The 23,528-nt window shown below is 33.5% G+C and overlaps 4 protein-coding genes and 1 non-coding gene across 6 annotated transcripts; 1 reads left to right on the forward strand and 4 right to left on the reverse strand.

Moving 5' to 3' along the window:
• Nucleotides 1–302: 302 nt before the first annotated feature.
• On the reverse strand, nucleotides 303–3,580 carry LOC130962911 (probable inactive receptor kinase At5g67200). The gene is made up of 3 exons (XM_057889066.1): nucleotides 2,693–3,580; nucleotides 1,123–1,582; nucleotides 303–1,006 (listed from the first exon to the last, which is right to left on the reverse strand). The coding sequence occupies exons 1-3, from the start codon at nucleotides 3,386–3,388 to the stop codon at nucleotides 459–461; spliced, it is 1,704 nt and encodes a 567-aa protein (XP_057745049.1). The 5' UTR covers nucleotides 3,389–3,580; the 3' UTR covers nucleotides 303–458.
• A 2,380-nt stretch (nucleotides 3,581–5,960) lies between these two features.
• LOC130961803 (probable inactive receptor kinase At3g08680) lies at nucleotides 5,961–13,258 on the reverse strand. 2 transcript variants are annotated; one of them, XM_057887816.1, is made up of 4 exons: nucleotides 13,021–13,258; nucleotides 11,396–11,990; nucleotides 11,146–11,245; nucleotides 5,961–6,207 (listed from the first exon to the last, which is right to left on the reverse strand). In XM_057887816.1, the coding sequence occupies exons 1-3, from the start codon at nucleotides 13,048–13,050 to the stop codon at nucleotides 11,187–11,189; spliced, it is 684 nt and encodes a 227-aa protein (XP_057743799.1). In that variant the 5' UTR covers nucleotides 13,051–13,258; the 3' UTR covers nucleotides 5,961–6,207; nucleotides 11,146–11,186. The 2 variants fall into 2 exon arrangements, with proteins under 2 accessions (XP_057743799.1, XP_057743798.1); XM_057887815.1 differs by lacking the exon at nucleotides 5,961–6,207 and having other exon boundaries at nucleotides 11,024–11,245.
• LOC130963376 (uncharacterized) lies at nucleotides 8,642–9,919 on the forward strand. The gene has a single exon (XM_057889500.1). The coding sequence runs from the start codon at nucleotides 8,642–8,644 to the stop codon at nucleotides 9,917–9,919; it is 1,278 nt and encodes a 425-aa protein (XP_057745483.1).
• Nucleotides 13,259–21,911: 8,653 nt separating the features above from the next.
• LOC130961246 (ubiquitin-60S ribosomal protein L40) lies at nucleotides 21,912–23,073 on the reverse strand. The gene is made up of 3 exons (XM_057887011.1): nucleotides 22,721–23,073; nucleotides 22,311–22,377; nucleotides 21,912–22,185 (listed from the first exon to the last, which is right to left on the reverse strand). The coding sequence occupies exons 1-3, from the start codon at nucleotides 23,011–23,013 to the stop codon at nucleotides 22,159–22,161; spliced, it is 387 nt and encodes a 128-aa protein (XP_057742994.1). The 5' UTR covers nucleotides 23,014–23,073; the 3' UTR covers nucleotides 21,912–22,158.
• Nucleotides 22,538–22,638, reverse strand: LOC130964690 (small nucleolar RNA snoR99). The gene has a single exon (XR_009080775.1). It is a non-coding gene; the product is annotated as a small nucleolar RNA snoR99 (small nucleolar RNA).
• Nucleotides 23,074–23,528: the final 455 nt, after the last annotated feature.

Raw genomic sequence — 23,528 nt, forward strand, 5'->3', positions numbered from 1 at the left:
TTATTTATTAAAAAAAATTAAAAATTAATATTTAATTTAAAAATATAAAAATAAATAATTTTTAAAAAATTAAAATTTACTATAAAAAATAGGTATGACAAAATTTAAATACCAACTCATAATTATAGTAAAATTGGCCTTTTAATTACTCATCCGTTATGTAATAAGAGGGTACCGGTGCCAAGTTGGAGCATAGGCTCTCAGTTTGAGAATTTCTTCTTATTGTTGGATAACTTTTGGGTTTTTTCCCCTTAAAAATAAACTTGACTGTCCCTCGTGTATGTACGTTTTGGACCAAGCAATTAACACAACAAAATAAGTTTATGTGATATTGATTGACATATAAAACATTATACAACAGTATATTGCAATTAGAGATTGTCAGAAGACTCTAATTGCATGAACCGAAACATGACTATTCCAAGATTATTGTGCCAAACAACTTACCTTTATTGGATTTAATAAAGTGCTCTTATTTCTTCCATTTCCCTAACAACACTAGCCATGGATGGTATTTCTTTCCGTTGAAACGTACATTTCTCTGCCACTTCCCTCATCTTCCTGGCATACTTTTTATAAATTTGACTAATTGCACTATCATACACAGGAAAGCCGTCAATAGCAAGATCCTTAACATGTTTTGGTAGATCATTATACTCTGATGGCACTCTTCCAGTTAGCATCTCAAAAAGAAGTACACCAAAGCTATACACATCACATTTTTGGGACAGTTCTTCCTTCATTGCTTCCAACCACCAGCCTTCGTTTTGTTGGTAACCTGTTTTTCTAAATTGGTCGAAGGAGTTACTTAGTGAATACGCCATTGAGAGATCTGATATGCAACCTTGATGATCATTTGTGACAAGCACATTTGATGATCTTACATTGCCGTGGACATAAGTTCCTCCTTCAAGAGAGTGGATGTGAGCAAGACCCTTGGCAACTCCAAGTGAAATCTTCATTCTTGAATTCCAATCTAATGGGACATCTCTATCTTCGGATGTTTCTGTCATCAAGTTTCATAGTAGGTCCAATAAGAAAAATAACCAAAAAGTTTCAGAAATTCTCAATATTTTCCTTCAAACGAATATTCAAAATGATAATAACAAGCATCAGATTTACCATGCAATAGCTTCGAAAAGCTGCCTGTTGGCATGTATTCATAAATCAGTAGATTTTCATCATTGGAACAATAGCAGCCAAGAGGAGACAGAACATTTGGGTGCTGAGAAATTCTTTGCACAATCTTTATCTTCTCTTCAAATTCTTGCTTGTCTACCACCACATCTTTTAATCTCTTTATAACTAGTGTTACGCCATTCTTCATCTTTGGGGTTTTGTAGGTAGTTGCATAACTTGTATGTCCAAGAACTTCAGCAGAACCTCTCAACAAATCCTCAATATCAAATTTATAAGGACACCCTTCAACAAAAGTGAATTTTCCACCACTTTTCTTACGTCGAATTGGTGTTATAGGCAGACATATACCCATGAATCTCTTCTGATCTGTATATGATTGATCATAGGATTTGACAGTCGTGAACTGCTTTTCTTCTTGACTATTATTTGCTTCTTCTTTAGTCTATATACATAAGGAAACAAAAAATGAATGATGAAGAAAGTTAAGTAATGTTCTGAAAAAAGTATTCGTAATGAAATAGAAAACCAACATTGTTTAGTCAAAACTTAGTGGAACTATTTCAAATTAATAAAATATTTCTATGTCTAGAGAGGCGTACAACTTTTTTACAGCAATGGTAAAGGGTGAAGTTGTGGTGTTGGAAGGAGGAAGAAGAAATGTGAGAAGAGGTAAAAGAATAATTTAAAAAAGCTTTAGTGATGTTGGTCGAAAAATAAGTTACTAGTTGGATTGTTGGTATAAATTTATTTAAAATTACACGATGTTCAATGATTTTTCACACCTAATTCTTTATACATAGTGTTGCACTCTACTGTCTTAAGAGTTTTAGTGTAGTTTTCATCACTCACCCAATCCTTCTTTCCACTTTTTGATAGAATTTGCTCGGTGCCTACTATCAAGTGCATAAATATACAATTCTGGTAATAACTATCTTTTGACCTAAATCTCAATCCAGTTTTTACTATTTTAGTATTTTAAATCCAAAATTTATTATACTAGTATTCGAGATTTAGATATGAATATCATATTGGCTCTTGAATTTTTTCTAACAATAAACGAAGTGCTAATCTGGCTCTGACTTATCACGATGTGTTTTAGTGCTTAAACAAGATAAAAACAAGAAGACAAAGAAGACTTTATATAATATACAAATCATTTTATCTTCTTTTATTTTTCAAACAAAACGTCATTTAGGCGTGTGTCTAGTGTGACAAGTCAAAGTTAATTCAGCATTCCATTCGTTCACTTAACACTAGAAAAAGTCTAGAGATCAATATAGTGCCAGAAGCTAGATTTCGGAAACCCGTATAATGAATTTTAAATTTGAGAGACTAAAATAACAAAAGACATAAATTTTAGAAGCCATTATCGAGATTAATCATTTGTTTTTGTCCTATGTTAAATCTAACAATGTTTTATCCAACAATGTCCTCTAATAATTTAAAAAAATGGCATGATTACGAGAATTACAGTAGTTAGCTTTGGCATACGCAATTATTTTCAAATTTAACTTTAGCATCCAAGTAAATAGTAAACAGTAAATACACTTACTTGGCTAGCAATGTGTAAGAGTCTAGTGACATCTTCCATGACTTGCTCAACAGAATCATTCCGAAGGGTCTCCAACTGGACTGTGATTTCCGGAACAGAGTTAGTTATTTCCGTTACATTCTCATCATTTTCCTGCTGAATTGTGGCTGTAGTCTCATCATTTACATCTATCTGATTCAACTCCACAGGTACATTAGCAGAACCAGAACCAGAATCAGATTCAGAAACTGAACCACCACCACCAGCAGTTTCTTCATTGCTATTTGATTGCATCTTATTAACCGCACTGTGTATTCTTCTAACCTTCATCAACGTCTCTTTCAAATCTCTTGCGTTCTGAGCCTGCATATCAATGATAAAGAACCTCACCAGAGACTCCACCAGTGCTACCAATTGTTCTTGGTACCGAATCCTAGCTGGAAAATTCAGCTTGTGGATTTTGGAACACTTGTAAACAAGCTTTGTGCCTTCTTCCATTTCCTTGATCAACAACTCTAGCTCGGCGTTCGCGCGACCCAGTTCGTTGTTTTGTTGTTCTATCTCCTTGATCACCGGATCAATCGCCGTTAACGTTGTTCTGAGGTATGCTAAGGTTGGTTTGAACATAACAGCTCTGTCTTTCATATCTATAACTGCTTTCAGGAGTTCTCCAAACACAGCTCCTATGGCAGCTCCTCCTACCAATGATGCCGCCATAACTCGCTCTACCGATCAGTCTCAACGAAGTGCAGAAGTTATGCTAGGTCGCTTTACTCGGTCAACGCGTCTGAGACATGACTACTCGGTTTACTCATTTATGGTCTTCGTTCCTCCATGCCTAGTTGTCATGTGTGATACGATGGTAACTAAACTATTTCTAAAAAAATTGAATTAACGATTAGAAAAAAGTTAAAAACAATTAATTTTGGGATTTGTAATCATTAATTAATTATTATTAATATTTTTAATAATATAAAATAATATAAAATAATATAAAATTACTTTTTTTTTATTAGTTAAATATTAGTTAAAATTTTAATAAATATATTAACATCTAAACTTCATCTAATGATTAAATAATAACAAAAACAATAAATAAATTCTGATACAGACAACATTTCTCTTTTCTTATAGGCTATAGCTACAACCTTTGACATTTCAATATCTTGGTTGGAGATGGATCTCTACTAGACAGCTTTAATGAGCATTTGCTTTAAATTAAAAAGTATATCAGTAATCTTAGGAAGAGAGTGAAATAAAGTTATTTTATTTAATTTAATATTTATAATTATATATAATATTAAAAATTATATATTTTTATATCTATGATTATGTATTTATTTTAAAAATAATTAATATATATAAAATAAAATAATTTTGAGCTAATTTAGATTCATTTTTATTGTCTTTTAAATATTTTTAAAATACATTCTAAACAACTATATTTTAGAACTATTATATATTTAACGCTATAATTTTTTTCTTAAAAACCAAATTTTAAAATTTTAGACAAATATTGAAATAATATATTTTCATAAACAATTCTCATAAATAAATTAAAAATGTTTAAAATAAACTCTCACTAACTAACTTTGACCATTATAATAAATTAACTCTCTTTTAGCATAATTTTATAATCACATAGAAAAATGTGCAATTACTTGAGAAATAAAAAAAAAAAAACAAGTTCAGCGCAAGTCAGAAATTAATTTTTATATGGAGCAAATTGATTATTAGAATTTATTATATTAGAATTGAGTTGATAATTAATTAATGATTAAAAATAATAAATTTTAATGATTTGTATTTCGTGTATCAAAAATATTTTTAATATGTCAAAATTAATTATTAAAATTAACTATTAATATATTTATATATAAGTATATTTATAATTTAATTGATTTTTAATATGTATTTATATTTTAATATATATTTTATATTAATTAATTACTTCAGTAACAAATTTAGTATATAAGTAACATAGTTGTTTATGTATAAGACTATGGCTCATTCTTAAACGCTCCTTGTTAAGTATGGAGTGCTGCACATCTTTTGAATTCGTTAAATCTAAATTCTTCATTTGTTATATTTTATTTGAATGGTCTGGATTTAAAAAGGTAACATATTAATCAGGTTAATCATTTTTTACGAGTTTTAGAATTTTTTTATAAATCTCAAATATTGGGCTGAAATTTAAAATAAAAAAATAGTATATAAATATTAAAAACAACATGTCTGTAAAAAAATTGTTGGACTTTAGAATTAAAATAAATAATATATAAAAAATAAGTTAAAAATTTATGTACTAAATCTAAAAAAAATTTAAATAATATTAAAATTTAAATAAATTTTATTTTGTGTGAAATAAAATTCTAATATTGAATATAAATACAATGATAAAAAATTGTGTTATATATATATTTTATGTATATAATATTAAAATTTAAATAAATTTTGTTTTATGTGAAATAAAATTATAATATTAAATATAAACACAATGATAAAAATTTTTGTGTTATATATATATATATATATATATATAATTTTATTTTGTGAGAAACAAAATTAAAACATTAAATATGAATAGAATAATAAAAAATTTTGTATTATATTAATTTAATTGAAAAAACCATATATATAACATAAAAAGCAAACAAACATATAATAATTTTATTTTGTGCGAAACAAAAATTCATATAATTTTTTATTAACAATTTTTTTATTGAAATATGTCATTTTACTATATTTATAATATATTATTTGGGATAATTATATTATTTTAGTTAATATATATTATTTAAAAAAATATTTAAAATTTATTATTTTGTATTAAAAATATTATTAAAAATATATTGTTAGTTTTTCTTAAAATAATACTTTCTTTTCTTTGGTTCAAATACTATGATAATAAATTTTTTTTACGTAACTGTGTCTACTCAATAAATATTATATTTATTTATTTTTATATAATATGTAAAATAAATAATTAATGTTTAAAAAAGTTAATAAAAAAAGAAGTATTCTTTTTTTTCACCAACTTTTAGGTGAATATAGAGACTATGTCATTTGAATTATAACTCGTCGACATAGAAAGAAATATTTTTAATTATATTTAAATAGAATAATTATTTATTAGGCTCATTCTTATACAAATAAAAATTTTTCTTAGTTTTATATCTGTAATATTTTATACCAATTAGCTTCAAAATTTAATTATTTTTTAAATAAATTAATAAAAAATAATACAAATAATTGTTTAAATAAAATTATATTTTAATTTTTCATTCTATTACGTACAAGTTGAGGATAATTTGAAATAAAAGATAATAGACTTGTTATTTTGTGCTTTGACTGCGTCATCGTCTGAGAATCATGACGCCTTCATGGAGACCGGTTCTTCTACAGAAGCAGTTTGGAGTTAGCCAACTAGCAACAGCGACAGACAGCGTCTTCCTTTTCTATGGCAACAATTTTTTCGGCTTTGAAGGTCCATTTATGGTAGAGGTGGAATGGAGTGGGTTCAAGAGCGTCAAAATCTGTGGTTAGACAGAACAATAATAAAAACACCTGCTAGTAAACAAAACAGTGAAAATGCTTGAAGACATCACATCAGCAATAACAGAGTAACGGAAGAATTCGATTAAATTTTTCTAAGTATTTTTTTAGTGTAAAGATAGTCCTCCGTTAAACGAGCGAATTAGTTTTTTTTGTTAGTGTCAGTTTATTTGTTCACTCATAACAAAAAAAATAATAATAAATAAATTTAATTAACCTGATCACTTTTGATAGTAAATTAACTTTTAAAGAGTGCTACACTTCCTATTTCACCTAGAGTGCACTAGCTTTCGCCATAAGACTATTAGTCCGATTATGAAAATACTGATTTCCCGCATGGTGCGAGAAGCTGACCACATGTATGGAAAGACGAGATGCGTATGGAACCCGTTGTACTGTCTGCTGTCACTATTCGCCAACTTGTAACTTCGGTTTGAATTTCAAACCGTACTAGACCCGCACGGGTCCACGGTGCACCCGTGCACTGCCGTTCCATGCTAAGAGAGCCCGTCTAATATTCTCCAAAAATGAGTGCAGGGAGGATTGAAGTAACCATAATACGCACATCCTCTATTGCCACTGGGCCAATTTGCTTTTCAAAATCTTAGTTGACAAAAATTAAATTTATAATAAACTATAAATGAATTTTTATTTTTTTTATTCTTTTAAGCATGATTGATATGGATACCAAATAAGTAACCACACATAGTATATAAATATATTGATATATTTATATTAATTGTGTTATCTTTTATTTTTTCTCTTATTCATTTAAAATGAGAAAGTATTTTGTACTAGTGACTAATTTATTATCTCTTTTTACACCATAAATTATATTTACGAATTGATATTTGATTGTTATTAATATATTTTTGAAAATATGTATTTGATTTTTAATTTTATTTCTATAATTTTATATTTTTATTTAATTATAACCGGGTCAACCGGGTAAATCAATGACCCACCGGTTGAACCAGTAACCCAGTTACCCAGTTGTATGACCGGGTTTACCGGTTCGGTTCTGATAACTATACCTCAATATTTTTAGCTGTCTAGAAAGTAACAAAAAATTTTTTTTGATTGGGCCGTTACAAATCCAATATCGTAAATCGATATAATCATTCATAACTCGACATTATTCACGTTATTATTTAGAAAGTTGGCGTTATAATTCGGCATTACAGTTATTAATCGACAATAACGTCATTAATTGGCCACTTACGTTATAACTCGGCTCAATGGACTGCTTTCCAAATATGAAACGTCCAACCTAATTATTGCTCTTTAATATAGGCAATAAAGCAGGAGCATAACCGACTTGTACAGAGCCACCCATAAAAGGTATGATCTTCCATCCTAAAAGGTACACTGAATTCTCAGTATTAACTTAATCTTCGAAGTGCCTTTGTAGGTAACTCTCCCCCTGTTTCTTACTCAAAGCTCTACGCGATTGGACAACCTCTTGGAGTAAAGATCGGATTACCACAAAACTCAAAGGTCAGCACCGAAGATAACAACTTGGCGTCGATTCCCAGAGACTGAGCTCTCCCTCCAGGTATCCATACAAGAACAATAGGCGCCCACCGTGGGCCGAGAATATAATCCCTTCCATATATCATCGGCCTCGAGGTTCTCACCTGAGTCATGGCTGAACAACTTCCACCCACACCATCTGAACTCTTCCAGATGGTGACCGAATTACGGCAAGCCAACCAGCGCATGATCGAGGAAAACCAAAGAATGGCACAGCAAATTGTCAACTTGAATAACACCCGAACCGAAAACAACAATGATTGGCAAGAACGGACAGAGGAAGCCTAGCTGCAGTCAGAGCCAACACACGTCTCTGACACTGCTCAACAAGAAGAGGAGCAACCCGAGCATAATGAGGAAGCTCGGCCAGACGACGAGGATGACAATCAGGAAAGCTCCCCTGGACCATTCACGGCCGAGGTGATGAACTTCGTGCTACTCAGGAGGTTCACTCTGCCGACCACCCTAACTCCCTATGATGGGTTAGGTGATCCGAAGAAATACATCAAGAAGTTCACCTCCATAATGATAGTAAACGGTGCATCTGATAAAGTTTTATGCCGTTGCTTTCCATCTTACTTAGACGGTCATGCACTTGATTGGTTTTGTTCTTTGCCTGCATGTTCTATTTTCCGATTTTGAGACATATCAAAACCCTTTGAGGAACACTTTGCTGGATCGGCCATCTACCTACACGACTCCGACTACCTGAACACAATCAAGCAAGGCCAGCAAGAAAGCCTTAGGGACTACATGACGCGCTTCACAAAGATAGCCATGAGTATACCCGACCTCCATCTTGAGGTGGAACAGCACGCAATAAAAAGTGGACTACGACCAAGAAAATTCCAGAAAACTATTGCCGTAGCCAAACCTAAGACTATGGCCGAGTTTCGTGAAAAGGCCAAATGTCAGATCGACATTGAGAAACTCCGACAAGCTCGGAAAACAGAAAAATCACACTACCGAGACAACGACAGAACGCGAGACAACAGGAAGAACTCCAAACCAGCTTTGCGATATGAGTCTTACACTCAATTCAACACCAAGCGCGACGATATCATCAAGGAGATATTGAATTCGAAGTTGATCAAACCACCAAGAAAAGCTGACAGTTACCCAGATTCAAAAGGCACGGACAGATCAAAATACTGCTCCTTCCACCAAAAGCACGGGCACACTACCGACGAGTGTGTCATCGTCAAAGACCTTCTGGAGCGATTAGCTTGGCAAGGTCATTTGGACAAGTACATCGGTGGCTATATACAGCCACGAACAAATTCCTCTGGTGAACAAAACTCAGCGACACAGCATTGCCGAGATAAAGATCGGCCAGACACCAGCCATCCCGACAAACTAAGACGTATCATTAACTGTATTTTCGGAGGTTTTGCAGGTGAAGGAACCACAAGCTCAGCAAGAAAGCGATCTTACCGAGCCATGCTTTCCATAGAAGCCAATCAAACTCAACAACAGACACTTCCGCAGTTTTTGCAGATAACATTCCAGACAGCTGACCACAACACTAATGTGGCAAATCTAGATGACCCGGTCGTAATCACCCTGCAGCTCGGAGATCTCCTAGTAAAAAAGGTATTACTAGACCCAGGAAGCAGCGCCGACGTTTTATTTTACTCCACATTCCAGAAAATGAAACTAAGCAGCAACATCCTCCAACCTTCCACTGGAAACCTAGTAGGTTTCTCAAGTGAGAGAGTCCCAGTTATGGGCTCACTTGGTGAGTTTCCATCATCCAAAACTTCTGATATTCAATACTTGGTGGTTGACTGTTTTAGTCCTTACAACTTAATACTTGGCCGACCTTTCTTAAATAAGTTCGGTACTATAGTATCTACAATTCATCTTCTTAAGTTCCCTTTGCAGGATAAGACAATTGCAACCATTCACAGTGACGCCCGAGAAGCCAGGGAATGCTACAACAATAGTCTCAAAAGACCTAACCGAAACACAAAAGCCCATGTTCACAACATCGGCAACATGAACGACCAACCAATGCTGGCCGACCTTAATCCCAGAGCGGGAACACTTGAAAGGCCAACCCCAACAGAAGACCTACATAAAATCTATTTCACAGAAAGCACGGACAAATTCACATACGTCGGTTCAACATTATCCTCAGAAGAAAAATCCTCATTCTGAGCATTCTTACAGTAAAATGCCGACCTGTTTGCTTGGACCGCAGCTGATATGCCAGGCATCGATCCATCCATCATATCGCACAAGTTGGCATTAGACCCAGCTGTCCGACCAGTAGCACAGAAAAAGAGAAATCTCGGCCATGACCGAAAACAAGCCTCCCTGGAAGAAACCAAAAAGCTCATCAACGCGGGTTTCATCCGAGAAATAAGATTCACAACATGGCTGGCGAATATCGTCATGGTTAAAAAACATAACGGTAAATGGCGCATGTGTGTTGATTTCACCGATCTCAACAAAGCATGCCCCAAAGATTCCTACCCTTTGCCTTCTATTGATTGCTTAGTTGATAATGCCTCTGGTTATGAAAAACTCAGCTTTATGGATGCATATTCTGGCTATAACCAGATTCAAATGCATCCATCCGATCAAAATAAGACAACCTTTATTACTGAATATGGAAACTGTTCATACCCTGGGTCAAAGCTGTCTGACCCGGGATGTTCCACAGACAAAGCGACCGATCTCTTCAGGTCAGGATGACCCGACCTCTTCTCAAAGAGCTCGGCCAAGTCACAGGAAAGCCCAATAAAAGGGCCCAAACAGAGGAACACGTCCCGAAATCCAAGGGCAGCCCAAAGCCCGTAGAGATAAAGGCGGTTCCCTTGAAGATAAGATGACCTCACTTGAAGATAAGATAAAGATAAGATAAGATAACTAACTTATCTTATCTAAGAAGGTCACTCTACGACATTATAAATATACTGGAGCACCCATGTATAACTCATACTCTGATTCTACTCAATACCTGCTTAATACCCTTGCTAACTTAAGTATCGGAGTCCCTTGCAGGTACCCCCTACCCTCCGAGGACGAAGGAATCAGCACCGCCACCCAGTCCAACAAGTCGGACACAACAACTTCGACAAGTACAGAAGATCTCATCCGAGATCGACCTATAGTTTCAGGTAACCCTCGGAACATTGGCGCCGTTGCCGGGGAACCTGGAAGTCATCCCATCACCATGGCAGACGACCATGACAACGACCACACCTCAGATCTAGAGGAAAGAACACCGCATAAAAATGCGGACACCACACCAAAAGATACTTCCCAAATCAACAACAAGAAGAACTCCCCAAACAAGAGAGCCATGGATGCATTTCAAGACCGGTTAAAACAACTTGAAGAAGAAGCCCTACGTCAACGAGAGGCCAAAAAAGACCTACAAAGAGAAATAAGGTGACGCCGGAAATTGGAGAACAAACTCCTAAAACTTGAAGTCGATGTCAAGACTAAAGCCAGCCGATCCACTCCCGAAGATAGCTCCTGCAAAGAAAATAGTGGATGAATAAATATTAAAGGAAGGAAAAAATAAATTTAAAGAAAAAAAATATTGCCTGATTGTTGGGTGAAAAAAGTTGGTTCTCTATTTTTCAATCAAATATTCAAAATGATACTAATAAGCATGAAATTTACCATGCAATAGCTCGAAAAAGCTTCCTTTTGTCATGTAGTCATAAACCAGTAGATTTTCACCATTGGAACAATAATAGCAGGCAAGAGGAGACAGAACATTTGGATGCTGAGAAATTCTTTGCACAATCTCTATCTTCTCTTCAAATATTTTCTTCTTTACCATCACATCTTTTAATCTCTTTACAACTAATGTTACGCCATTTTCCAAGAGGATTTTGCAGGTAATTGCATAACTTGTATTTCCAAGAACTTCAGCAGAAGCTCTCAACAATTCCTTAATATCAAATTTATAAGGACACCCTTCATAAAAAATCATTTTCCGACCAATATGATCATCATAGCATCGATTACAATATAAATATGTCTCAATATCTTCCGTGTGTGAGGTAGTATTTTTCTGAATGATACTATCACATGACATGCAATGAACAGAGGGCAGTTCTAAGGGGTTAAATCCACCACTTATCTTATGTAGAATTGGTGTTATAGGCAGACATATACCCATGAATCTTTTCCTATCTGGATATGATTGATCATAGGATTTGATAGTCGTCAAATGCTTTTCTTCTTGACTATTATTTGCTTTTTCCTTATTCTATATACACAAGGAAACAAAACATGAATGATGAAGAAAGTTAAGTAATGTTCTGAAAAAAGTATTCATAATGAAATATAGTGAACCTAGCTTCATTAAGAATAGGTAATGCAGAAATCATTTCTTTCATTCTCAAATAATAGATGTAAGAAATTAACAAAAATACTATTTATACTAGTGACCCATTTTGGTGGTTGATTTTAATGTATACCTATCATAGTTGAAAAATTAATTATTTTTGTTAATACAAAAATACTTGTTTATGTAAAATCCTTTTCAAAAATATTACTTGTATATTAAAATCTGTCACTATATATTTATGCATAAATATATGTGTTGTTTTATTTATTTTTAATATATATTTTATATTTCAACATATATTTTATACTAATAACTAATTTTTGTGATTATTTTTAGTATACATCTAATATAATTAAACTCTTTTATATTGAAATTCTATATTAAAAATTAAATGTTTACAAAAATAAATATTGACATGACTAAGACCGTGTTTAGTGTAAAATATATTGGATTGAATTGTGTTTAAGTATTATGTTTGGTTTAAAATAAAAAATATATTAAAAGATTATCAAAATTTATTATTTTTTACCAACAATATTTAAAAGTGTAGGTTAAAGTATATTGTTTAGTTATTAAACTAAAAAAATTAGTTTAATGATTAAAAATATAAAAATAATGACAAAAATAATAAATTTTGATGATCTTTTAATATTTCTCTTAAAATTTAAAATAAAAAATTAAATAAAAATATTTTTAAAAAATTATTATTAAAATTTTAGTTTTCAATTCTAAAATTACAATCTCATTTGTTTTTACTTTTTAAAAATATTAAAAAAATTTGAATATTATATTCTAAAATTAAAATTTTAATTTCAGTATCTGTAAACAAGCACAGACAAAGAATTACATTACTTAGCTTCTACATACACAATTGTTTGTTAAATTTAACTTCGGCATTCAAGTAAATAATAAATGAAAAAGTATAGGGATTGATAGTAAATACACTTACTTGGCTAACAACGTGGAAGAGATCTTCCATGACATGCTCCAAGGAATCATTCCGAAGGATCTCTGACTCGACGGCTATTTCTGGAACAGAGTTAGCTATTACTGGAACGGAATTAGTTATTTCCGTGACACTCTCATCATTTTGCTGAATTGTGACAGTAGTCTATCTCATCAGTTAAGTCCATCTGATTCGCCTCCACAGCTACATTAGCAGAACCAGAATCAGAATCTTCAGAAACTATACCACCACCACCAGTTTCTTCATCATTGCTATTCGATTGCATCTTATTAACCGCGCTATGTATTCGTCTAACCTTCATCAGCGTCTCTTTCAAATCTCTGGCGGTCTGAGCCTGCATATCAATGATAAAGAACCTCACCAGAGACTCCACCAGTGCTACCAATTGTTCTTGGTACCGAATCCTAGCTGGAAAATTCAGCTTGTGGATTTTGGAACACTTGTAAACAAGCTTTGTGCCTTCTTCCATTTCCTTGATCAACAACTCTACCTCGGTCTTCGCGCGACCCAGTTCATTGTTTTGTTGTTCTATCTCCTTGATCACAGGATCTATTGCTGTTAACGTTGTTGTGAGGTAAGCTAAGGTTGGTTTGAACATAACAGCTCTGTCTCTCATATCTATGACTGCTTTCAAGAGTTCTCCAAAAAACAGCTCCTATGGCAGCTCCTCCTACCAATGATGCCGCCATAACTCACTCTACCTCTCAGCCTCAACGAAGCGCAGAAATTGAGTTAACTCGCTTTACTCAGTCAACGCGTCTGAGACATGATTATTCTACGATGGCTGTTTCTTGGAAACTGGAACATCGTTGTTTTTCTAGTGCTTTTCTAGCAAAAATAGTGTACTCAACTATCGTCCTCGGTTTTCATTCCGTGCCTAGTTGCGATGTGTGATTGTGACTAAATTATTTCTAGAGTAAATGATAAATAAATTTTTAAAGATTTATATTTTTAAAAAAATAATAAAAGTTTTAGAATAAGTGTAGATATATTATTTTTAAATTAATTTTTGTAATTAAAATAAATATTTTAATTTTAATTTATTTATTTATTTTATTAATTATTTTTTAAAATTAATTTATTTAAAATATAAATTTTTAGAGATTTATTTATTATTTTATATTTATTTTTAATTTTTTATGGTTACTTTATTTGACCTTTGACTTTTCAATATCTTGGATGGTGATGGATCTCTACTAGACAGCTTTAGTGAGCATTTGTTTTAAATTTTTAAAAATATATTCAAAACAGTTATACTTTTAAAAATATTACATATTTAATGCTATAAATTACAATGCATTTACTTTATTATACATATTTATAGAAATAAATTCTTAATTTCTAAAATAATCTTAATATCAATAAATAAATAGATTCTCTGACAAAGAATATAATATTTGAAGGACACCAAAAAAATAATAATCGAAGAATATAAATATATAGGATTTTATATCTCACTTCTTATTCTTTTGACATAAAATATCAAATACACATCATCTTTTATGGGAATAAAATTTTATATTTTAAAATAATCTATAGTCTTAAGAAAACGTCATACACTCGCCGTTGAAGAATTTAGTGAAAGATTTAGGCTAATTTTTTTTTGCATATGATGCAAGGTTTGGTGTAACGTCTGTTTATGGAGTTTAGAGGTGTTTAACAAGTGTGTGACGGCAGTTAGTTGACGGAGAAAAATTGGACAATTCGATTTTTTGCAGGGGTGAGGGGGTACAAATCGAACCGTCCGATTTGTGCGTGGTGATGTTGCGTGCATAGAAGTCGGACCATGCAATTTGTAGTATACGAAAGGTTGTTTTTTTCTTTTTAGCCCAACGAAATCAGACCTACCGATTTGAGGGCTGCATTCAAAAAAAATTGTAGAGCACCCAAATCGGATCCAGCGATTTCTAGGTTTCAAAAATTTTTGGCCGGACTGTCTAATAATCGGACCGTCCGATTTTTTAGTTCTAAAAATTTCGAATGGCCATGCATGCGGTCGGATGGTCCGATTTGAGTGTGATATATATATATGTACCCACCCAATTTGAGCAGCTCATTTCATTCTTCTTCTTCGGTGTTACAACTCTCTAAACCTCTTCTCTGCAGATCTCTTCTTCTTCTTTCTTTGTAGATCTATTCTTCTCTATTATCATGGATGATAGAGTAAGATTAAAAGTGTATTATCATTGCCAAATTTTATTACAAACATCAGAAGGAGTAAAATTTGTGTGTAAAAATTCGTTAGATATTATGATTCCATTCACACTGTCATTTGAACAATTAAAAGGTGTCATTTGTGAGAAGATGGATTCTCAAATATCTAGGAGAGTGTCGTGTATTATGTACAGATATCCTATATCTGTCTTTGGTGGGTTCGTGCAATTTCAAACGAAATACGTGACCGACGAAGCGAGCATGCAAGAAATGTTTTCAGTGTATCTTGAAAGTCGGTCGCGAATATCGTTTATCGAACTGTATATCGAGTTCGAGCAATCTGCAGCGGACCGAGATATTGAATTGGAAGATTACAGCAGTGATAGTGAAGAAGATTTCGAAAGTAACTACGAAGTCGTTGATCCGGGTGTAGACGAAGATCAAGCTGACGAGGCTATGGTAGCAAATATGGCGGATGTGGCAAATGCACTAGCAAATCAGCAGCCGTTTGTGGAGCCGAGTTTCATGCGATCGTTGGATTTGGAGGCCATACATGCACCGGAGTTTTCTCAATATGTAAATGCAGGTGCGGCATTAATTTAAATTAAGATTTGTGAAAGTATGATTTGTGCATGGGTTTTAAGTTTAGGACAAATAGTTAAGACAAGGGTAAATAGGCAAAATATAGCATGTAATTAGTAATTGTTTAACGTTTAATTATGAAGTGAACATGTAGGCTGAGAAATGTAGTGTTTTCCGTCGGTGTTGATAAAATCAGACTGGAATAGCCGGTTCGACCGGAGCAGCCATTTGGACCGGACAGGCCGGTTCAACCGGACGGCTGGTTCGACCAAATCGGACAATTTGACCGGACCGGCCAGTCCGACCAGACAGGGCATTATGATCGGACGTGCTGGTTTGACCAGACCGGTCGGTTCGTCCGACAAATTGGTAAACCGAATCTTAGACCGATCCGGTCCCATGATGAGACCGCAGAAGGCAACGAAAATCATTGAATTGTTAGTGAAATTTTTTTACTATGCTTTATTTTTTAATTACATAGGACCGGGTAAATCGGTTAAACCAGTGATCTGACTGGTTCGATTTTGACAAGTACGTTTTTCATTGTTCTGTACTTATTAGTTTATTATATTATTAGTTCTGATAACTCTAATCGATCTTTCAATGCTCAAAACCAAACCAACTTGATGAAACTTCCCTTGCAGTCTGCCTTCATAGGTGCAACACCAAACTGATCCAAGCATTCAGCCTCTAAAGCCTCATAACTGCTCAGTGTCAGTCCCGTAACTGGCAAATCATTTGTCGAAAGACCAAGAATTAACACCACATCCTCCAGTGTCACAGCACACTTACCAACTGAAAAGTGGAACGTGTGCGTCTTAGGGCGCCATCTCTCGACCAGAGCATTAACCAATGCCGACTGACATTGGACAACTCCAATCTGTGAAACATGATAAAAGCCGGTGTCCCATAAATACCCCTCTCCACTATTGGATTATACTGATTCGGCGGCATGTAGTGGTCACATTGCAACATTCGAGAACCCTAAACACAAATATAATATTAATTAATTAACAAATTAAATTTATCAGATCAAACTTTCATTACCAAATAACCAGTAAAACGTATCCACAACCACAACCAATAAAAATAACTATTAAATAAATAACTATTATATTATATACTAATACTCAAGTAACTATTCAATTATGTTCTAACAACATACATACAACAATAAATCAATTATTAATCTTTTATTAAATATTTATGTTATACTTATAACAAAAATAATTAATTTAATAATTTTTAAATCATAATATTTATTTTACTATCCTACGAACGCTTAAATCATAAATAAATAAATAAATATTATTACTACAAAAAAATTATTTATTACTAACAATTAATACTAACTAAATGTTTTATTATCACACGTTGATATCTATTAGTGCCGTATTCTAATAAAAATAATTAAACCATCAGTATCAGTTGTTATTATTATTATTATTATTATTATTATTATTATTATTATTATTATTATTATTCCAATAAATTCAGTAATAATAATTAATATTAATTATTTTATTTATCATATCTCCATTTTTAATAACAGTATTATTATTATTATTATTATTATTTTAATTATCTTATTAATAACAATAATTAATTTATTATATTATCATAATGTACTATAATCCTTCCTTCTAAATAATATTATTACACTAATTCCTAATCTCTGCATTATAATCTAACATTACTATTAATCCCTAAAATTATTTTAATCAGATTAAAATATTCAAACACTATTACTACACTAATTTCTAACATTATCATTATAATAAATTACTAATCTCTAACATAATAATAATTATTATTTTAATTAAAATAAAAATTTTTAGAATAAAATAAAAACTTACATAGTTAGGATGATCAAGATAATTAGCAATGTAGAGCTCCGGACGATTAACATCTTTTATTCTTCTTCTTCTTCTAGACATTGTTAAGGAGTGGTCCAATTTTTTTTAATTTAAAGCTTTATGAATGGAGGGCCATGGAAAAAGCTGGTGGTGGGGTTGAAGGAGAAGAGAGTTTCGTGTTGCTGAAAGTGAAAGAGAATGGGGAGGGGGGCGTTCAGCAATCAGCAAAGTGTTGCCTTTACTTGGTGGGGGACACTTGCATGCGTGACACCTGGCTGGGGGACACAAATCGGACCGTCCGATTTGTGTACCCTCCCAGCCCCGAAAACGGACCGTCCGATTACCGTGGTAAAATCGGTCCGTCCGATTTCTTCATCGCAGCCGTCACATCTGCATGAAGCACCATGGATGCCCATAACCTTGTTATACACCAATTCCCCCCCCAATATGTAAAATAAAAAAGTGGAAGATCTAGGGCGTTAGCTCGAAGCTCATAGAGAGAGAGAGAGAGAGAGAGAGAGAGAGAGAGTCAAAAGCCCATAGCACTGCAATTTGCAGGAAGACCAAGGTCTCAAAAATTTCAAACAAATATTTGAGTTGTTCAGATTGTATGGCGTGTGCAGATGTAAGGAACAATAATATCAACTTTTTGGACGCAACGTGGAGAGCACCTTTTTTGGAATGAGTGCACTATCACTTTATAGAAGGTTGCGTATCACTTTGAGTTATGTATCAATGTAGAGTCAATAAATGGTTTTGAAGGACTTCCAGACGTGGTACCAGCACCCGACATGAGAGTGGGTAGAGGAGTTCCTTGGTGCTAGATCTTCACATGCTCAGCAAGAGAGAAAACGGAAGAAGGAGTCATTTTCTATCAAATTGACATGGTTTCGGGACGAAGTGTAGCATATACCAACTGTTGTAGATTCGGCCACTCTTTGCCAGCACATGAAGTGCTACATCCTACTGCTAATTCGGGGTTACCTTATTACAGATAAGTTGAACAACCAGGTTCATATCAGGTGACTTTTGTTGTTGGCGGACTTTGGTAGGTGTCACAGTTTGTCTTGAAAATCTGCCATGCTAGTATGGACGTATCATTCACTGTGCTCTACAGCACATCGAGCCACTACTGCCTTTTGCTTGGACTATATGCAGCATTCAACAAGTATCGCTTCCCCTCTGCATTAAAACGGGTCATGAATTTCGTTGTCATGTGTCTAACACAGTACGCATGAAAAGTACTACGAGAAAACCACTGTCATCAGCTGTCAGTGCGGCTTTGATTTCTTAGGACCTATTAGATATAATCAAAAGCTTATCTAAAGGTGTGACATATCGCCGTAGGTTGGTAAGAAAGAAGGACCACGACTCAGTCGTCTCAAACTCTACGATAGCAAAAGGAATAAAAAGGATGCTACTGTTACCGTCTTGTGCCACGACAATTAGCAATACACCGAACTCCTTCTATCCTCAGAAGAACCACTCTCATTGCTATCAACAATGTACTATTCATCTAACTCTTTATTGTCCATGTTCATGTGTTCCATTGAACTAGCACAGTGCAGAGATAGTGGTGCAAGAGGTTGGTCATCTTGGATAATGTTCGAGTGCTCAGAATCACCCCCACCTATGTCACTAATCTCCGCAGAAAGTTCAATCACTTGTTGATTGGGCCATGATTTTTCCGTGAATATCAAATATCAGACGCACATGCTCATCGCCATCAAGCCAAAAAATACGAAATCGAAATACTCTATTTTTCATTGGTGCTAACAACCTATACCCAATTCTTCCAACCTCTTTTGTTCTATTACCACCCATGCTCGTCAATATTAGGCTTTTCAACTCCAACAGAAAGCTTAATCGATGAGCGTGAAAAAGAATAGTATTATCACATTCAATGAAAAATTCTAGCAACAATTCATTTAAATGGAGGACACATTAACATAAATAAACAAAGCTCTGTATAACCATCGTAACAAATCCCTCTTTTATTTTCTACCACACATGCAATTCAAAAATCAGTGTATGAACCCTAATAATTTCCATATGTATATGCTATCAAATTGTTACCTTTGCATAGAAGCACAGCTACCACTATGAACGAAAACAGCCGCAGCAATGGAGTGCGACCAGTAGCAGCAACACGAACTGAACTGGAATGCGAACAGGAATAGCAGCTGCAACATGCGAACGCGCAGAGCAAAACGAACGCGAGTAACAGAGACACAACGGCAAACAACAACAATCAATGAAAAAATGCGAAGAACGAAGCAGTTACAATGTTAGAAGAGTGGAAGGAGTGGAATTGGGTTTCGTGGGAGGAAGAGGATTTTGCGCCTCCCAAATTATGTTAGCGAATCTTTTTTAATTGAAGGGGTTGTTAAAAATTCTGTTATTTAAAATTAAAAATTCCGTTAATAAATTTTTTAATAAAATAAAAAAATATTTTATTTTTAAATTTAAATTTGCAAGAATTTTTTAAAACCTCTATTAATAAATTGCTATATTATAGCTTTTTTTTTGTAGTAACTAGACATTTTTGCTAAAATTATTGATAGAACCAAAAAGATGAATGAAAAGAAAGAAGTGATTTGTTTATAAAAAATGCTAACACTTGCAAATCCTTTTATAGTTGTTGTCTCATTTAAACTATAAACAAAGTAATCTTCCAGATATAGATAAGTAATAATACATAAAAATATAAATTATCACTAAATTATTTATTTCAGTAAATAAAAGAATTAAAATATTTATTTAAAAAATCCCAAAAATCAAATTGCTACTAATTTTATCATTAATCAAATTGCAACTAATTTTGCCAAAGATTAGTAATTAGCAATTTGAACAATACACTCTTAAAAATGTTAACTTTCTGCATGTAATATTTTATTTTTGTTTTTATACCGTGATCTTTCAATTATTTTTGTTGTTATTGTTATTATTGTTAAAGAGAGTGCTTTTATATATAGATATGTTGTCCAATAAATAATATAATGGATGTAAATGAAAAAAATCGTACAAGTATGATTGTCAAACTGGAGTTAAGTCCTAAAATTTTAAGCATTTACTAGTTTAAATTAAAAAATGAGTTCGCTCATTTATTAAATCGAATCTAAATAAACTCAGTTACTCAGGTAAACCGAGTAAAATCGCATAAATTTGCAAAAACCTGGGTAAATTTTCATATTTACTTTTTTAACCCATTTTTTATATTTTATCTTTTAACTATCAAAATATGTAATTTTATAAGAAATATTTTTAATCAAAATTTTTAAAATAAAAAGAATTTTAGACAATTTAATTTAATTTCTAACATGACACATTCATTATTTATTTATTTTTTTAATTTTGTATTTAATATTATATGTCTTTTATTATTTTATTATAGTATTATTAGTTAATTAATAGAAATAATTTCTTACGATGAATTTTTTTACCGTAATTAAATTTATATATACTTTATTTTTATATTAGTATAATTAAATTCATACAAATTTACAAGTCGAATCTATAGACTATTGAAACTCTTTGAGTTTGCCTTTACTTGCATTGCAACTTATTAAAAGCTTTGTTGTAAAATAACTCCTTTGTCATTTTTAAAGAATTGTTTATTATATGAAAATTTAAGTAAAACAAAATATAAAAAAAATGAGCCGATAAAATCTAAATGATGTGTATGCATAACCTCTAAATTTCATTCATTACATTTCGCCACAATTCCATTTTTTGAATTGCTCGTCCTATTTGCAATATTTATTTAATATTAATTGTTTATTTCAATTTATATTTGATGATAAATAATTGTGATAAGCTAAGAATACAAAAAGCAGTGTGTTTAACTTTACACACTTGCCAACACAGTGGTGATGCACCTTCAAATAATATTACAATTCAGACACATCCACAAAACACTTCCATTAAACATAGTCATAAACAAAAATTGGCAGAAATTGGTAAAGATACTGTTGATAACATAGTAGAATTGTTCAGCAAAATAGAACAACAAAAATTAATACCAAAAAAATTGTTTTGAGTTAGAATGTATATTAAATTTGTGTGGGAACTATTTTCCTTTTTCCTACATTCCACTTCAACCATAGCTTTCAAATGACTGACACCCCAACACAATTACACAAGCCGTGCCTAATAATGTGAACCCAGCTATAAAGCACAGTGATCATTTTCTTTAGCCTTAAGTGGGTTAACGGAAGAATGGATTTCATCTTCCCCATGGTCTCCTCCAATAAAAACAAGTACCGGGAAAAACATTGCAAATTTGCAAGATAAACAGGTCCCTTGGTGTTATTATATTGCTCTGTACCGCTGAATGTTTAAGTGACTAAGTGCATTACAAAACACAATCAGGAACTTAAATGATACCATAATGTCATCATCATAACAATATAATTCTTAGTTGCCAAAATAAACTCTCAAAACAATTCGACATTAGCTAAAACAGAAAACATAATATCAAAAACTGATCCGATTCCAACATCAAGAGAAGAACAGCACAATCTAGAATTTACTTGATCTTCTTCTTTGGCCTCAACTGCAAGAGTTAAACAAAATTTCAGTTCAGCACAGATTTTCAACAATTAAGCAAACAGAAAAAAAAGAGAGCTTTCATGTAAATTTTCAGCATGGAAACCAAAAACAACACAATCATACACTAACCTGGTTACTGTGACCACACTTCTTCTTGCGGCAGTTAACCGCCCTTGGGTGAAGGCGAGCATAGCACCTAAAATAGTAAAATAATTTAGACACTTGAAACAAACACCTTGGAAAAATGCAAAATAACAAATTGTTCTCCAATTGTCAGAAACCTAAAGTATGAAACTCCACTCAACAAACAGAATAAAGGATCTGAGATAATAGCATGCATGCACTAGGTAGAAAAATAATGTACCAACCTTGAAAATCAACTGGTAATAAACTAAGGCCAGCTGACAAAGTAAGAGATGGACTTAAATGTAGGGAACAAGAATAACCCCTAGAGCAATAGAAAAAATCTAAAGGGGCTAAGTTATTGTCCCAAGGAAGAGTAAAATTGAAAACAAAATGGGAATGAAAAGAATAATTACTTGCGGCAAATCATCTTGTCTTGATTGTACTTGCGGGCCAAAGCCATGAGAGAAGGCTCAATGATGCCACCGCGAAGCCTGAGGACAAGATGAAGCGTTGACTCCTTCTGAATGTTGTAGTCAGCCAAGGTGCGTCCATCTTCCAGCTGCTTCCCGGCGAAGATCAACCGCTGCTGATCCGGTGGAATCCCTTCCTTGTCTTGAATCTTGGCTTTCACATTGTCGATTGTGTCGCTGCTCTCAACCTCGAGGGTGATGGTCTTACCGGTTAGGGTTTTCACGAATATCTGCATCCTTAGGGTGATGCTCTGCGCCGTGCAAACAACAAAGACCACACTTCTTTTATACTTCTGTTTCTAGGGTTTCATACTCTTGCCATTCTTGTTTTTTTCTTTTGGGTCAGATCCAGGCCCATAACCAAGGAAACGCGGTTTCAACCCGGAACCCGACCCGGATTTAACACTTCACCCTTCTCTAGGCCGCTGCGGGTGTGAGTCGCAATAACACCTCCGAACTCCCAAGCAGACCTTCATCCGCCACGAACATGCCACCGTCGCCCGCTTCACCCGCTAGGCCGGTTGCTGCTCGTGTTCGCATGGCCGTCGCGACCGTCGTTGGTTCCGCAATTGTCGGTCTTTCCTTTGCTTCGCTTCTCTGGTTCCATTGCAGCTTCCGTGACCACTTCCACACCGCCGTTCGCGTCGCTGTCCACCCCGCCATCTGCCTAGCTTCAAATGGTTGTCCTCTGTTCCAATTGACTTCCTTCTTGTGAATATGTCACCTCTGGTTATCTGAGAATGTCTCCTTC

Source organism: Arachis stenosperma, chromosome 2 (genome assembly GCF_014773155.1).
Source record: "Arachis stenosperma cultivar V10309 chromosome 2, arast.V10309.gnm1.PFL2, whole genome shotgun sequence".
In the NCBI taxonomy this organism is placed as follows: domain Eukaryota; kingdom Viridiplantae; phylum Streptophyta; class Magnoliopsida; order Fabales; family Fabaceae; genus Arachis; species Arachis stenosperma.